This window comes from Castanea sativa, chromosome 8 (assembly GCF_040712315.1).
Source record: "Castanea sativa cultivar Marrone di Chiusa Pesio chromosome 8, ASM4071231v1".
Taxonomy (NCBI): Eukaryota; Viridiplantae; Streptophyta; class Magnoliopsida; order Fagales; family Fagaceae; genus Castanea; species Castanea sativa.
Genome location: NC_134020.1, coordinates 55,184,788 through 55,202,109, shown reverse-complemented (window position 1 = coordinate 55,202,109; position 17,322 = coordinate 55,184,788). Strand labels below are relative to the sequence as shown.

General features: G+C 33.3%; 1 protein-coding gene across 1 annotated transcript; it reads left to right on the top strand.

Annotated features, from left to right (window-relative positions):
• The first annotated feature begins 9,316 nt into the window (after nt 1-9,316).
• Nucleotides 9,317-10,690, top strand: LOC142606576 (aspartic proteinase nepenthesin-2-like). Its single transcript, XM_075777891.1, has one exon. It carries the CDS (start codon nt 9,317-9,319, stop codon nt 10,688-10,690), a length of 1,374 nt encoding a protein of 457 aa, XP_075634006.1.
• The last annotated feature ends 6,632 nt before the right edge of the window (nt 10,691-17,322 follow it).

Here is a 17,322-nt window from a genome sequence, read left to right as displayed (position 1 = left end):
GACACTAACCAAGAGCAAGAAAGAAACGAAACATTTCAATGCCACTCCAGCTGTGATCGCCCAGTGGATGCTGAGTTTGCTACCACAGCTGAGAAATCACTTGGGCTTGCGTCAAAGAGATTCCGTCTAATATGATAAGATTCTCTAGTCCTTTGTTATGTAATCTGGTTTCTGTTTTTGTTTTCAATGAGTTATGACTTTTGTCAAGAAATTAAGCATTAATTGGAGTCGACCACTATATGGGAAGGGGTAAAAAAAACACTCGCAAGAAAGTGTCAGGCAAGGTTATATATTGTTTCTTAAAAAAACAAGGTTACATAGGTTCAAGGTATTGCACCTAATGCAATAACTCTCAATGGTTTTTAATCTCAACTATTGAATAAAAAAAGTGAAAAAAGAGTAGAAGAAGTTAAAGTTAAAAATTGAAAGTAGTAACAATATTTTGTGAGTGAAGGGGGATAATTGTAACCAAGGTGCATTGAAATGGATCATAATGGACGTAAATGGATTGAAGGGACTGAAGTAGACCAAAATGGACCAAAATTGAACGAAATGCTATGCTAATGTGGTTAGTATGAGTGTAGAAAGTTTTTGCATTTGGAAAGAGAGAGATTACGTTTATTTGAATTTTTTTTTTACTTTAAATTGTTATTTGCATACGGAAAGTTTGTATTTTTAGAAATATTCAATTTCTAAAGTTATTACATCTAGTAAGTAATAGCTATTAAAGTCCTTATAATTGATAAATTTGGAATAAAATAAAATTGTTATCAAGCACCAAAAGATTTGCAATAGAAAATCTCTTTACAATTCGTTGAAAAAAGGAAAAAAGAAAAAAAGAAGAAAAAATCAAACTTAATATTTTAAAATACACTTTAATTAAATATTTAAAATAGCAGATTTTAATTCTAAAATCAAGGGTAATATTGGAAATCTACCCTTGAACAAAGGGCAAGTCGATACACAATATTTCTAAACTTTACATTTTTAATTTAAGTTTATTTTGGTCAAACAGATGTCAAGAGGTGAAAATGTTTTTTCCTTTTAGGTTTGCGGTAGAGTATCATTTCCCCATACCTTAAGGGAAGGGAGTGTAATTACCCACAAAAAAAAAAAAAAAAAAAAATTGAGAGACTATGTTGGCACAATTGATAGTTGAATGACCAAATTGACACAACATATAATTGAGGGACTATATTAAACATTACCCTTTAGTTGAAGGACCAAGTTAGTAATTTAACCAAAAATAGTTTTGAATTTGTGTAGTTAACAAAGGTAACCTTTTTTTTTAAAAAAAGAAAATCTAATTTGACCGATAATCCTTGTGGTTCTTAAAACATTAGGACAAAAAGCACTCTTGTTCAATTAGGACTACATGTGTGTAGGGATGACAATTTTTTCCCGCCTTGCTTAACCCGCCCCTCCCTATTTCGCCCCTCGTGGGTTTTTCCCGCCCGGCAAAAGTGGTGGGACGGAAATGGGGCAAGATTTTAGCCCCGTACCACGAGGCAGGGCGGGGATGGGTTTAGAATTTTTAGACCCTCCCCGTTCCCGCCCCGCCCCGCCCCTCCGCGTTGTTAAGTATTATAATTGTAAATTTTTTATACCATAAAACCCTACTATGTTAAACAAACATATCAATATTAGCTTATTTTATTCTACCCAATGTGATTTTCTGCCTTTATTTTGTTATGTGTTATACTATGAGATTTTTTTATTTTTTATTTATGATTGTCTTGTTATACAATTGGATATATTATTCAATTTTTTCTAAAAATTGATTTGATTTGATGGGATAAATTTAGTTGTAATTTCAACTCTATTTTTATTAATGATATAAGTTTCATTAAAAAAATTATACTAGTTGTAGGAAAAATTAACAAAAAGTAGAGTTTTACGGGGTGGAGCGGGGCTTCGTGGGGCCACAAGGGGCAGGGATGGGGTGAGAAAGTTTTCCCCGTCATGCGGGGTGGGGCGGAGATGGGGCAAGACAAAACCTTGCGGGCCGGGGACGAAGACCCCATCCTTCGGCCTCGCCCTACCCCATTGCCATCCCTATACGTGTGGTCACTATATAACATAACCAAAAAAATCTTATTTTCTATTTTAAGTGTCCCATTTAAAATCGTGAAAATGGCTCGTCCAAGTTGTAAAGGTTGCAAGAAACTTGTTTGGTTTTATCAGTTCAATTGCATAAGTGGTCCAATAACGAAATGGACCGACTTAGTTATTGGGCTAGCGGTCAAACCGGCCGGGTTGATTCGAATTTAATTACCATGCACATATATATAAGCTATTTTAAGCATGAAATTGAATACATTGGACCCATCTATAACCATTAACTAGAACCATGTATAATTACTATAACAACATTAATATTAATTATAAAAAAACATCTCTATTAACACACATCCAAATCATAAGGTAAGTTCCTATGTTACAAACAACACTGCATTTCACATCAACATCCACAAAGTACATCTTTTATGACAACCCACTGGCCATATGCACTTAAAAACCCAACCATTAGCATTTAGCAAAAAAAAAAAAAAAAACCCAACCATTTGCCTTAATTTGTTTCACATTTATAGGACTCTTCTTGCAATTATATGTCCAATCACTTTACTTATAACAAAGTAAAAAATAGAAAACAAAATTACAACAATTGCAACATATATAAAAACACACACAAGAAATGCTGGACACAAGGGGGGAGTTGCCACCTAGTTTTTGCAATAGTCTAGGAACCATATATATAGTGTCCTTTTGAGGAAGGACCTTTTGATCTTACTACTAGATTATGGGTTCGAAGTTTATGTATGCTCTTGGGAAGGTGTTAGGAACCCAAGATCGCCTAACCCTAAGATTGGCCTCCCATCATTATGTCTTATACCTTAACTTTATTAAAAACTAACTCAACACTTATATCCTAAACTCACACTCACACACACACACACACACTAATATGCATCTAGCATACAATATGACATCTTTCATCCCAAACAAACATACTTATCTATCCACCAAACAAAAATAGCCAAACGTACAAACGAAACCCTAGCATTCATCTAACATGTGAAAACCCTATCATACATCTAAAACAAGGCAGCAAGCATATCATCAAACACAACACATATCATAAACCAGGCATTAATACATTAAAAACCCTAATCATGCAACTAAGCATGTTTCATCATATTATCAAAAAAAAAAAAAAAAAAAACAAAACACAAATGCATGGACATTTCAGAAGCCTGATTTACCTTTTCTTACCTCTCAGCAACACAACACCTATGACATTGATGAATGGGCATGTGAATGAATGGCATGGTATCAGAAGAAAACCCTGATCTAGCATGTGATAGCAAACAAGCATATGAGGCAGAGGTATAAGCATGTATAAACATGTGAACATACTTTAAGAAAAGGGGGAAAAGCATGTGAAATAAACCAGGAGACAACATGAGGAATTTGGATTAGGATTTTTGGGCAAGTGCCTACGTACGCAGCCAGAGGCTTGCATACATAGGATTTAACCTACTTACGCATGCTCATGACATTCGTGCGTGAGACTTGTTCAAGAACCCTAACCCAAAAACCTGAAATAGAAAGCAAAGCATAAACAAAAACCTAATTCTAATAAACTAGCATGCTTACAAACAACGAACAAACATAAAACTAAACTAAAAAAAAAAAAACATAAAACAACATAAACTAAGCAAAGAAACAAGAATAAAGACAGAATGAAAAGCTGGAAATGAAAGAGAAAAGATAAAAAGAATACCTTAAAGCAAAAGCTCCTAGGTTTGATTTTTTACCGTTCCCCTTAGTTAAATCTATCAGAATTCAATAAAGTAGTGATTAGAAGCTTTAAACTCAAAGGATTGGGAACAGAAAAGGTCCTAATCAAATAAAAAGGACTTGAGGGTGTTATGTGAAAAACTTCCTTTTGATTCACTATTTTCTAGTAAATTTTAGGTTTTTTCTGTGAAATTTCTGTATGTTTTAAAAATGTACCATGTAAGACTTTTTATAATTGAGAAAAAGGGGTTTGGAATGGCTCCCAAACGATGTGGGATTCATTCCAAACCTCAACCATTATTGCAAAAAAATTTTCTTTCTTATGCTTCTGAACTCCTAGTTACGTATGCAGGAATGTGCCTGTGTGCACATACACTGGCCTGCGTACACAGGCCGCAACCCATGTACGTAGGCCGATGGCCATTTTAGTCATTTAATTTTTAAAAATAGATTATTGCTCATTTAAGACGTTATATTTTCCATTTTAACACTCTTTAAGTCAATTTAATATCTGATTGGCCTCTAAACTAGCCTTGGGCCTTAAAGTTCAAGCATCATTGAGGAACAGGGGTCCAAGTTGTAAAGGGTACAAAATGCAGTGTCTACAAATGCAATATTTTAAGATACCCAAAAAGGATGGAAATTTTAATAAGGAAACCTTAAAGTTTTAACAAATGAAACACAAACACACACACACACACACACACACACACAAAGAAATGGCAGTTGCACTTTAATCCCTCAATTTTATGGATAGTTTTCCATCAATTCCTATAATTTAAAAAGATCCAAATTAAGCCCTATAAAAGTTTAAGACTAAAGCCTATAATTTCATTTCTCTTGAATCAAACCTCGACATCTAAAAGTTTCTCGATTTAAACCCCAATCCATTTTAAAACATACTAGTATTGAAAATGACCCGATTTGAAAGTCCTATGTTTGATTAATATGAAATTTTAAATAATGTTATAGAATATAGACAATTATTTTCATAATAATATTAAATAATGCTATAGAATAATTTTAAGGCCCCCTTAAAATTATTTTACCCTAAAAAAAGGTCCCATTTTATAATGGAAATGCCCAAAATTGTAGAATGATGTTAGAGATATTTTGATTTTGTATGTCACCAATCATAAAAAATATTTAAACATTCATTATTAGGTGATTTAAATCTACCAATCACATCCATTATCACATCAAATCATATTTATTCCTACATCAATTTGTGTGTTTTATGTAGTGAAATTTGTTTTTTAGAAGAATTTTTATGTAGTAAGGTTTGTAGTAAATTATAGAGGTTATATGATAGTAAATGGTTAAATTTTCCTAACTCCAAGATATTATACCAACAAAACTCAACCCAATTGAAACCACAAACTTTTTGAGGAAATATAATTATTTTGATACTTTAATTTTTTGTAAGCCAATACTATACACAATAAATATCAACATTATACCTACCTTTTCTTTCAAATGGCTACGTGATATTTAATTCTCTATATGAAATTAACTTTAATTTGGTTAGTAGAGATTCATAAAATTATTTTTTTGATCCATGAAATTAAACTTAGTTTCATTAGTATTAAATAAATTTATTTAATTAATATTTAAATAAAAAGGCTCCACATAAAAATATCGCCTTAGGCCCCCAATTATATTGAGCTGGCCCTAGGCAGGGCCATTGACCCCACATTTTCACCTACCAACAAAACTTGCCACCTCAATAGTTGCGAAACATTTTTTAGGGCAAACCTTAGGCACAGTTTTTTAAGTGTGTTTCTTTAGTTTCCACAATTAAATTACGACACATGGTTAGTTTATCCACGTAAGCACAGATGGTGTTAACTCATCTTTAACCCTGTCAAATTTTTTGGTCCATTGAGAAGAGAAAAAACTCTAGCACCGTCTTTCTCCAACCTCCACTCCTCCTTGATGGAAACCCATCCTCAACTACCATATCACCACCAACGTTCTCTCCCTCGTTTGAAAAGTCGACTTGAGCATGCCCTCGAAGAACAAAATACCAAAACTTTTGCTCTTAATAGTATCACCCAAATCTTCAAATTTACAAAACTCCAATCCAAAAAATGGCAAAACCTAATAACAGGTCAATCCAATTTATAATGAAATCCAACCCATGAAAATCAAAATCCAGAAGTGAGAGGGGCTGGCATAGTTAGAGGAGGAGTAGCGTTGGTGAGTGTCGGGGACGTTTTGCGACAAGGGCCAAAAATGTGAGAATGACCCAAATCTCCCATTGGGTTATTTAGAAGTTTTATTGTGGAGAATCAAGCCCAAAATTCCAAATGTATAATGAGCAAAAGGCTAATGGTGCTTTTACAAGAGAAAATCAAAATGCTAATAACAAAAGTGTAGAAAAAGTATAAAAACATAACAGGTCTGAAACTTTGACCCACAGTCACCGAGAAGAGGAAAATGAGAGAGGTTGTGAGGAAGAGAGGGAAGGTTCCCCTGTACCCATATTTCCACCCCTAAGGTTCAGAATTGTGAGAATGTTTCTTGATTCAGTGGGTTTTTGCTCTCAAGTTTCAGCTCTATAGGGAAAACGTGGTTCAACAGGACTAAAATTTCGACCCACAGTCACCCAGAAGAGGAAATTGAGAGAGGTTGTGAGGAACAGAGGGAAGGTTCCCCTGTACCTATATTTCCACCCCTAAGGTTCAGAATTGTGAGATTGTTGATTGGATGAATGAGCTTTTGCTCTGAAGTTTCAGGTCTCTAGGTAGAACGTGGTTGGTTTGTTTATGAGCTAAAGAGAGAGTTTTATATAGAGTTTGGGGTGTTGCTCTTGACTGGTTTTTGAGTGGTAGAAGAGACTTTTATCCCCTATGATACTATTTTGGTGTTTTGGCTTGGGTTGCTTTTGTTTAGGGAAGAGTTTTGTATACTTTTAGCATGATTTTGGAAATAAAGTGGGTTTTCTTTAATTGGTTGCCTTTGGTCAGAAATTTCAGACCATTGGGAGGCTCACCTAAGTGAGGGCTAGCAGATGGAGTTGGCCAATGGGAGCCAACTATGTTTAAAGGGGAAAAAAAAAAAAGTTTGGGTAGAAACTTTGGGCCACATTCACCCAGAGTATAAAAGCTGTTTTGGGGTGGAAATTTTGGATACAAGACCTCCTCCATGAGCCTGAGGTGCTACCAGTGTTACTTGCCCACTTGGTAGCATGCATGGGCTGGGCTCATGCAAAAAATCCGAAAGAAATTGACCCATACCCTCCAAACCACACTTCCTCAATTTCCCCCAATAAGTCGCATAGGCTTGGGCCATGCTATTAAAAGAATAAAATATAATATAATACATGAATTGAGCCCACAAGAAAGTTGGGCTTGGTTGAATCGGGCTTGTAGAAAATGTGTCGCAAAAATGGGTATCAAAAGTGAGTAAAGGGGAAGAGAGGAGATGAGTCCATGACATACTAACTCTTGTTTGATGTTGGAGTATCTACAATGTCTTTTGTTCCAAAGAAATATCATTTCAATTAAAGGGCTCAACTAAATTAAATAAAAAAAAGTCATAGAAGTTTTTCCATGCATTGTAATTTCTTTTCTCTTTAGGGGTATGGTTGTGTTAAAGTAAGATTCAAAGTAAAAATTCATTTTTTTTCTCTAATAAGGGAATCCTAAGATCTTTGAGCACTGAACTATTCCTATAGTGTAGGAAACTGTGACTACTGCATAATCATAGAAATATCTTCGAAAAGCTCATGGGAAACTAAATAAAATTTTATAAAACACTGCCTATTCGCTAAACTAAATCAATTTTTATAAAATAAGAATTTAATGATATTTCACTTGCCTTAAACCTAATTTTGTCTAGTGAACAGTTAATTCGAAGGGAAATTCATGGTCTTTAATTTAAAATTGGTTAACCCTATAAAATTGATTGAAATCAACAACAAAAAAGGGGTTTAACCATTAAACTCACAAAACCCCTTAATTTGAGGTTCAAATTTCAACCAAAATTTGGGGGGAAAAAATTCAGTATCAACAAGGGTCACTCCCATTTTCAGTAGTTAAGGAAACGTTACTAAAAATGAGACCTTGGATTAAATACTAAACCCGACTAATTTTTTTAATAAAATTTGTAATTTTGAATTCACACTTCCCAAAAGCGATTATCACATCTACTTAATTTTACATAATCCAGATTAGAGCACTTATTATTAGATCTACCTATAAAAGCATGCCATATACATTGTTGCACATCCTAAATTACAATGGTCTAAAGGTGGTGTCTCCAATCTTTTAAGCTATTAGATATTATTATATAGAAATGTTTGGTTGTAAAGTTAGAATAAAATTAATTCTTATGCCTGTAAAAAAAAAAAAAAAGAATTTTTAGGTATATGTAGAAAGTTTATGCATATGGAAAGAGAGAGAGAGAGAGATTATGTTTTTATGAATTGTTACTTTTTAAAAATTGTTGTGTGTATATAGAAAATTTGTATTTTTAGAAATACAAATTAAGGAATTACTAATATTAAGGAATAATTATTCCATTTATATATGGAAATTTTATGCATATGAAAAGAGAGATATTTTTAAATTATTTTTTATATTTAAAACTTTTATGTGCGCATGGAAAGTTAGTATTTTTATAAATATTTAATTTTAACAATTATTAAACCTAGTAAGTGATAGTTATTATTGTCGTTACATGGATAAATAACTATTCCTTAACTTAAGAAATAGTTATTTCTAAGGAATAATTATTCCTTGTAATAAAAATAAAAGCCACCCTAGGGATGGCAATAGGGCAGGGGCAAAAGATGGGGTCTTCACCCCGCCTTGTATGGTTTTGTTTTGCTCTACCCTCACCCGCCGAGTAAAACTCTATTTTTTTTGGTAATTTACCCTGCAACTATTACAATATTTTTTTTCTTAAATATAACATGTTTCATTAATAAAAATATACTTGAAATTACAACTAAATTTATCCCATCAAATCAAACTAATTTTTAGCAGAAATTGAACAATATTATCCAAGTGTTTAAAAAGATAATATTACAACAAAAACAAAAATCTCATAGTATAACAAATAACAAAATAAAGGCAAAAAGTCATGTTAGGTAGAATAAAATAAGCTAATATTGATATATTTTTTAAAAATTAGGATTTTAAGGTATGAAAAAGTTACAATTATAACATTTATCAATGCAGGGAGGAGTGGGTCTAAAAAGTATAAACCCATCCTTGCATTGCCCAGTGGAGAGAGAGAGAGAGAGTACTATGTATATTACAATTATTAAAGAATAATTAATAACATGGAAAACTCATCAAATGGGATTGGGAATCTTATTCCATTAGAAGCTTGCACCCTCCAACAAACCGTTAAATAAATTTCCTTTTAAAGAGAGAACCATTATTGCCAAGTAAATGCAAAAATTTATGAAGTTCATGCACCAATTTAACTCACAATTTCAACTTTCACTTATATATATATATATAGCATATGGCACATTTTAAACACATAACGAATGAGCCAAACAATGGGTACTAGAAGCCTTTATGATGTACCAACTGTATTTTGGTCCTTATTGACCTTGCTTATTCACATGCATACTCGTCTTGGAACAAATGGCTTCAGCATCAAGCTCATCCCAAAATATTCCATTGATTCAGTGCTCTTCCCCAAAAATTTAAGTCAACAGGAAAAACAAAATAGATTAGTTGAACTTTCTAAAACTCGAGCTCTTCATTTTCAATCCTTGAATTTTGCAAATGCGATCAACTCAACAAAGCAAGGCATTAAAGCACTACAACCGTCTGTACGATTATATTCTAGATTCTATGTAGCTGAGGTCGCAATTGGCACACCACCATACAATGTACTATTGTTAGTGGATACTGGTTCCGATGAAACATGGGTTCAAGGTGAAGGATGTAGCAAATGTTTCGATCTAATTTATGAAAATTTTGAGTACAAAAATTCCCAGACATATTCTATGGTGTCTTGTGATCATGTCCTTTGTAATCCTAGAATATGTATTAATAACGTGTGCCATTATAGTATTACCTATGAGGATGATGATTCCTCTAACGGTTATCTTTCATTTGAAACATTCAAATTTCCTATGCGTGAGGATGATTATGTGACCTATGAAAATGTAATTTTTGGGGTTGGCATGGAAAATTCAGAAAAGCCATTTATGAGTGATAGAAATGTGATAGGAGGGGTATTTGGTCTAGCAAGTGGACCACGATCAATCCTAAGGCAACTAGAAAGGCACACCCACCTACGTTTCTCATATTGCCTTTTTGATTTCACTAGTGGACGTGAGACCTACACATATTTACATTTTGGTGATGATGCGCAAATTATAGGAAACGATCAAGCAATGGTACAAACAACATCATTATTACCCCTCGAAGATGGTTACTATTTGGAAGTGTTGGGTATTACAATGAATGGAAATTTGCTTCCAATAAATCCAAGAGACCTTCAATTGAGAGAGGATTCAAGTGGTGGGTTTACTATTGATTCAGGATCAGTAGTAACTTATCTTGTTCCGAGTGCGTATAGCGTTGTCAGAAATGAAGTACTTAGATACTTAGAAGAAGCATATGATTGGAATCCTATGGAGAATACGGGCCTACCCTTTGACCTTTGCTATATTGTCCAGCCAACTGAAAATCAAAAATTTCCATCACTAGGAATTGCTTTTGTTGGAGCACACCTTGAGCTTGGTTCCCATCGCGTCTTCAAATCAATCGTAGATAATATTTATTGCATGTTTATCAGATCTTCTGCTGTACAAGATGTAAACATTCTAGGGGCAGTTCAGCAGCAAGATTATCGATTCTTGTTTGATGTTGGAGCAAGTTTGATGCAATTTGTCCCAGAGAAATGTCAATTTAATTAGAATGACTCAAATAAATAGAAAAAAATAAAAATAAAATAAGAAGTTTTAACATTCATCTTAATTTCTTTTTTCTTTGGGGTTAGGGTGTTATGGCATGATTCAAAACCCAATATTCATTTTTGTTATATTTTTTAACTAATGAGAGTTTCCCAAGTTCTTCAAGCACCAAAATATTCCTACAACATAAGAAAATTGTCCTTGATATCATCCTTCCATAGGCATTGTCATTAGTATCGTACGATATGCGATATGTATCGTACCCTGTACAAAAAGCTATGTATTGTAAGAGTGTATCGTAAGTGTGTATCTTATGAATCATATCATATTGGTGAATTATATGTATTATATGATACATAGACATATGAGTTTAAAATGATATATTTTTTTGGGTTAAAAATTGTAGTTTTATTTGATTCAAGCAAGTTGTTAGATTTTTTTAACACAATATTATTAGGAAACTTAATTGAGTCTAATAAAATAGCATGTCCATAGATGTTTTATCTCCCTCTTCTCCTTCTCCTACAAAGTTTGGACTAATACAAATGACACTTCACTTTCAAATTTGCAAATCTCTTTTCTATGCTATGAATATGTATTAAATGAAAATATAATTATTTTTTAAAATTTTTTATTATTGTTATAAGTCTAAAAAGCTAGAATACTGAGAAAAAATTATTAGAAAAAAATAGTAAATGTAGATAATATTGAAAAAAAAATGTCAATAAATTTTTTTTTTTTTCGAGATGATGAATATGATGATAACGTTGACTTAGATAAAGTTGATTAGGCAAGAAGATGAAAATAAATTATTATTTTGGCTCATATTTCATGTATTATCACTTTTGAATTTAATAAATTTGAATGTGTATGTTATAAACATAAGTTAATTTGATTTATTTAGTTCATTTTGTTAAATATTATTACATAAGTTATGTTTAAATTGGTCATTATTTGAATATATTCTAAATTTATAATAAATATACCTTATATATATGTATGTATGTATGTATGTATATTTACAAATATTTATAATTTTATTAGATGTTTGTGTATCTTATAATACATGATATAATACAATACATGGTATAAAAAAAAAAAATCAAAATGCGATTCATGGTACAATTCATGTTTTAACAACTATGTTCACAGTACCAAATTACAATTAAGTTCTAAAAGGACACATTAAAATAATACATAAAGTACATTAAAATGAGCACTAGGTTGTTATGCATGCATTTATTTAAGCTTTTTCCCACATATTTTCTTTGGGGTTAAAATCCTTGATGTTCTAACTCAAGTTGAAGGCTGCAACGGGAACGAAACCTTTGAAGCCCAGAGTGAAGTCTCAAGCCAATGTTCTTCGAGTCCAGAGAGACATTTTTGGTGCTGCATCTAAAGGCCCTGCAAAGAATCCAAGTAGAAGGGAAAGAGTGAGTTCACCAAGAACAAATAAAGAAAAGAATTCATCAAAAACTAGCACTCCAACTACACGTTCTGTGCACAGAATTCCAATCTCAGAGGTAAGATAGGGAAAACTGCAAAAAAATCTATCTGATATGTTTATGAGTTACTGCTGGAAAGACTTGGAGAACATCTATGGAAATAAATTGCAAGAATTGTGACTATAACAAACGGCTTTGTATGCAAGTGAAGAATTGCTTTGTGGAAATCTAGTCAATTGAGAGAAAACATGACTTAAGGCGTGAGCTCCAATTTGTCACCCAAAATAATTGTAGAAATTTCATGAGCAATAATATCTGATAGTTAAGTTTTTACCTGTTCAGTGTTGTGTGAAATAACATGGCATGATATCTTATCCATAGGGAAGAGGAAGAGCCCTTAAAGCAATTCATTCTGAATTTAGTTTTAGGAAGTACTTTTAAGAAAGGCATATTTTGAGTTTACCCATGTAAATTTGTCATTTTGAGCATGTGAATATCATTATAACCATTGTATCTACCTCTATAACATGCTTCCCTGTCATATTTTGATGTTTAGCCTTTGTTGTCCAATGTTTTGGATTGTTCTCCTAAATTATAATTAGTTTGTTCTTTCATTTATGTGTCTGATAAAGCCTTTCAGATGTTAATTTGGCAACAAATAAGCCAAAACCAACCTGATTCTGAAGGAAATTTTTATTTATTAGGTCGTATTAAGTACCAACAATAAAGTTAACAAAGCACGAAGTAAGTCTACAAGTCCAGGGAGTAGAGTTGTTGCAGGATCAAAATCATATTTTAAGGCAGGAAATGATCAAGCTCCCTCTACCAGTGAATCTGTTGACACATCTGAACCACTTGATGCCTCAGAGGAGACCAACTTCCCATTGACATAGCATTCTGGAGGCAGTGAAATCTTGCAGACTGCATATACCAACCAAAGTTTTCCCCCAGAAGCTACAACTAGAAATGAGGTCACAGGGAGTAAAGAGCAAGGAAAGGAGAAGGATACTAGTTTGCATAAACATCGTGTATCAGAAACTCATAAGGTGACAAAAAGTCAGAGAGTTGATAGGAAACAGAAAGTGGGAGCCCGGAGAAGTAGCAATGAGATGGCAAGGAAGGACATGAAAAGCATTGGCATTGGTAGCAGTTCTGGAATGGGTCATCTAACAGTTGGTGTTGCCTCTTGAACAAAAAAAAGACCCTTCTCCCCATATATTCTCCTTTTCCCTATGCAACCATCACATGTTTGAAATTGAGTAGGTCTAGTGCCACCAAATTTTCCATAACTTTATTACAACTTTGCTACGTGGCAATTCGTAAGTGGTAAAATCATATACCTACTATTTTCTTACAATTCGTCATGTAATAAAGTTGTGGCAAAATTATGGAAAAGTTTATAGCACTGAAATTTCTCGTTTGTAATCACATGTTCATCACCATGCATGATGAATAAAAAAGCATAAAGTGATCTTAAGTTACCAGGTAAGAAGCATGTGCGACGTCATGCTTCTCTCCATAGCACAGATGTATCATGAAAGCTGAATTTTGAGGTTAGCATTTGACTATCACTTTCCCTTAGCGTTATTTTATATTTTAATGTATGCAACGTGTAAAATAACATGTAGCTGAAATAGATAATGATGGTGAAATTGAACGAGGGATCTCTTAAAATCAGAAAACCCTTTTACCATCATGTATGAGGTATAACAACACGAATGATTAGTTTAATGAAATAATTATTTGTAATAACCGCATTTGTTCTTAATTTTTTATAATTTCGTAAGCAAGATTTGTGTCTAGCATCTTGAAATGATTTTCATATGGTTGCCTATTGTTGTTTACTATTGTGAATCAAAAAATTCATCCTCATATATTAACAAGAGATGATCATTTCTCTTCTAATGACTATGGAAGACAATGATGATGTATATAAACCTGGATTAATATTTCTCATAATGAAGATACAATAAAAATCATCATTTTTGGCACATACTGCACACCAAATTATATATGAAACCCTATATAATGGTTGCTATTTTTCTTGTTTTTGAGAGACGACTTAATGGTTGCTTTGTCTGAAGAAACATACCAAATTTACCATAGCTAGGAACTGGTAGGGAGGAGAAAATCTATTATATCACTACAAAAAAGGGGTCTATAGCCGTGTTTCAAAAACGCGGCTATAGACCCCGAAAACGCGACTATAACCTCTAGCCTTGTTTTCTATGGCCGCGTTTACAACCCAGGCCTAAGCGGCGCAGCAATAGACCCTGCGGGTCTGTAGCCGCGTTTTTATAACCGCGGCTACAGCTCAAGCCTGAAGCCGCGTTTTTGAACCACGGCTATAGGCTTCAGGTCTATAGCCGCGTTTTTAAAAAACGCGGCTATAGACCCGATGGAGCCGCGGTTATTAACGCGGTTATAGGCTGCGGACTATAGCCGCGTTTATAAAAAATGCGGCTATAGCACTTTGTCAGCTGAGAAGCCTAGAACTATAGCCGCGTTTATAAAAAACGCGGCTATAGCGTCTTTTTTTTTTTTTTTCCTCTTCCCTGTTTTTTTTCTTTCTTTTTTCCCTGTTATCACAACTGAATAGATTTATCCTTGCTATCACAAGTTTCCAACACAACTTATCAATTATTCCTTCTACTATTTCTATACGAATGACGTTAATCTTAAGTGTTCAATATGACATGCAATACGAATGCACTCCGTCAATAGAATTTGTAATTGAAGCAGGAATTATACAGCTAAGACAAACAAATATTACAATCTTGAAAATGGAAAACAAAAATTAAACAAATCAACAAATGATATTTGGTCACGAGGGTAAAAACAATTAAAGAGGATCTCAGTACTGTTAACTCTCTGTGCACATGATTTCACCACCCCAAAACTATTTTACTTCCATCCAGAATTAGCACCCCATCCAGCATTACTTACCCCAACCACACCAGCATCACTATAGTACAGCCCTCCCAGCCAATTGTTTTCTTATTGCCCCAATTTTCATTCCGTACACCCTTTTTGCCAAAAATGGCACCACTAGCTCCCCAACCAACATTTGTAGAGGTACCAAATATATATAGTCCCCCCAACCAGCATTACTTACCCCACCCCTATTGTTAATAGTACCAACATCACTACCACTTTACCAACTACCCCTATCACAGCCCTCCTAGCCCATTAGTTTTCTTAGTGCCATTATAATTGTCATTCCATTGACCCTTTTGTAACACCACTATTACCGCTTTTCCTATCACATTATTTCATTTGATTGTCTATGAGTCATTATAAGAGTCTGTAAACATAACATTTGATATAACTGCTGACGTGATCCATTATGATTGAGTAGTACAAAAAAGTATTGTCAATGTTTGACCTATGTAAAAATTATGTTGCTTTGATCACAATAAATTAAGGCAATAATAGTAAAAAAAAAAGTTGTGAAAAAAAATTGTATCCCTATCAGTTGCTATAATTACAATTATACTAAGTTGCCCTGATGCAGCTCCTCCCTATCTAGTTGCCAGGCCACTGCTCCAGCCACTGTGTGTTTTTGGAAAATATTTTACCAAATTTTCAAATATAAAACATTCTACAACTTTTTATTAAGGATTTTATGGGGAAAATATTTTATAAGTTTGACTATAATTTACTTGCAAACAAACACCTAAAAATGTAAAAACATTTTTCAAAATATATTTTACTTCAAAACAAACATAACGTAATGTAAGATAAGGTGCATAAAAAATTTACGTTATAAAAATTTGACATCAATGACTAGCATTTCAAATCATGTTTGCTATTCATGCAATATGTTAAGTTTCACTAAACTAACTTGACAGCACAACGTAGAATCATTGCAACCAACAAAAGTTAGAAATTAAGTCATCTAGCAAACTCTGTAGATTCCAACTACAAACAAACTTAAATCCACTACAATTTATTTGTAAATCACCGCTTGGATTTCAAACAGACTTAAATCCAATAGAAACCAGCCTACATACAGCAGCTGTAACATAAACCCCTTTACTGCTCATTCAAGACATTGCCAAAGTCCTCCAGTCACAAGCATAATTTTCAATCAATGAATGAGAAGAAACATGTTCTGAGCAAGTAGGTAGTACATAAGCTTGATATCCTAAGATCTTGATCTCAATCTCGCAATAAGCTTGATATCCAAAGATCTCGATCTCAATCTAAATATTAAACTCACGGAAATGCAAGTTCCTGAAAAGTGAGTCGGAAATTTTAAAAACTCACTTTTTCTAGGTACAACATTACCAACTATCAGTAAATTAGTAAATAAGCAAAAAAAACTAATCCAAATGCGCGCTCAAGAAATAAAGATGCAGTAAATGTATGAATTTTATCTTGTTATTTATACACACATGTAAACACCCCCACATTCTTGCCCAACCTCAACCTGTGTGAATCAAACAATCCTCAATTTACTAACCAGCCATAATAATAACAGAACATATGAAAAAAGGTTTCATAGATCTTGCTTTCATTTTGCACTTTATCAAATTAATAGTGACACTGTAACGAGAGGTTTCTCTATTGCTCAACGTTACTATGCCATTACAAGTTTCTGAAAAGATAGAGTAGGAAATTTGAAGGAACTATCATGTTGTATATAGAGGTATATACAAGAATAGGTTGTAATAATGATGTTTGAGTTTAAAGAATATGGTTTCATAAAGTGAAAATTCATGTTCTAAAATTTTCTAAGTAAAAATTTGAAATACAACATTTTTGATCGGTTGAAGCTTTGGCTCTGTCGATCGAAAATGGTAAGAAAATAATTCTGGAGTTTCTGGATGTCTCAATTGTTGTTCTATTCCTATTCGATAGATCGAAAATCGTGAAACAGGATTTTTTGCAGAATTTTCTATGAAACATTTTAACTCTCTATACGTGCCTTTTGATGAAATATAACTTCACAAAATAGTAAGTTAAAGAGAAACACAAGAAATCCTGTGGTCATTCTCTAGAATTACTATCTGTAAAACCCAACATCTTGGTTGTATCCTAGGAACAAATTTGCGACAATCCTTTAGCAACAATAGTGTGGGGGGGGGGGGCAAATATTGTCTAAGGAAAGCGATATAGTTCCTCTAAGTTATCTATTTTTTATTTGTCTTATGTGTTAACCTTGTTCTTCCATATTACTTTGTGTAA

Coding starts and splice junctions, on each gene's coding strand:
- LOC142606576 (XM_075777891.1), top strand. CDS start 9,317: ATGGGTACTAGAAGCCTTTATGATGTACCAACTGTATTTTGGTCCTTA.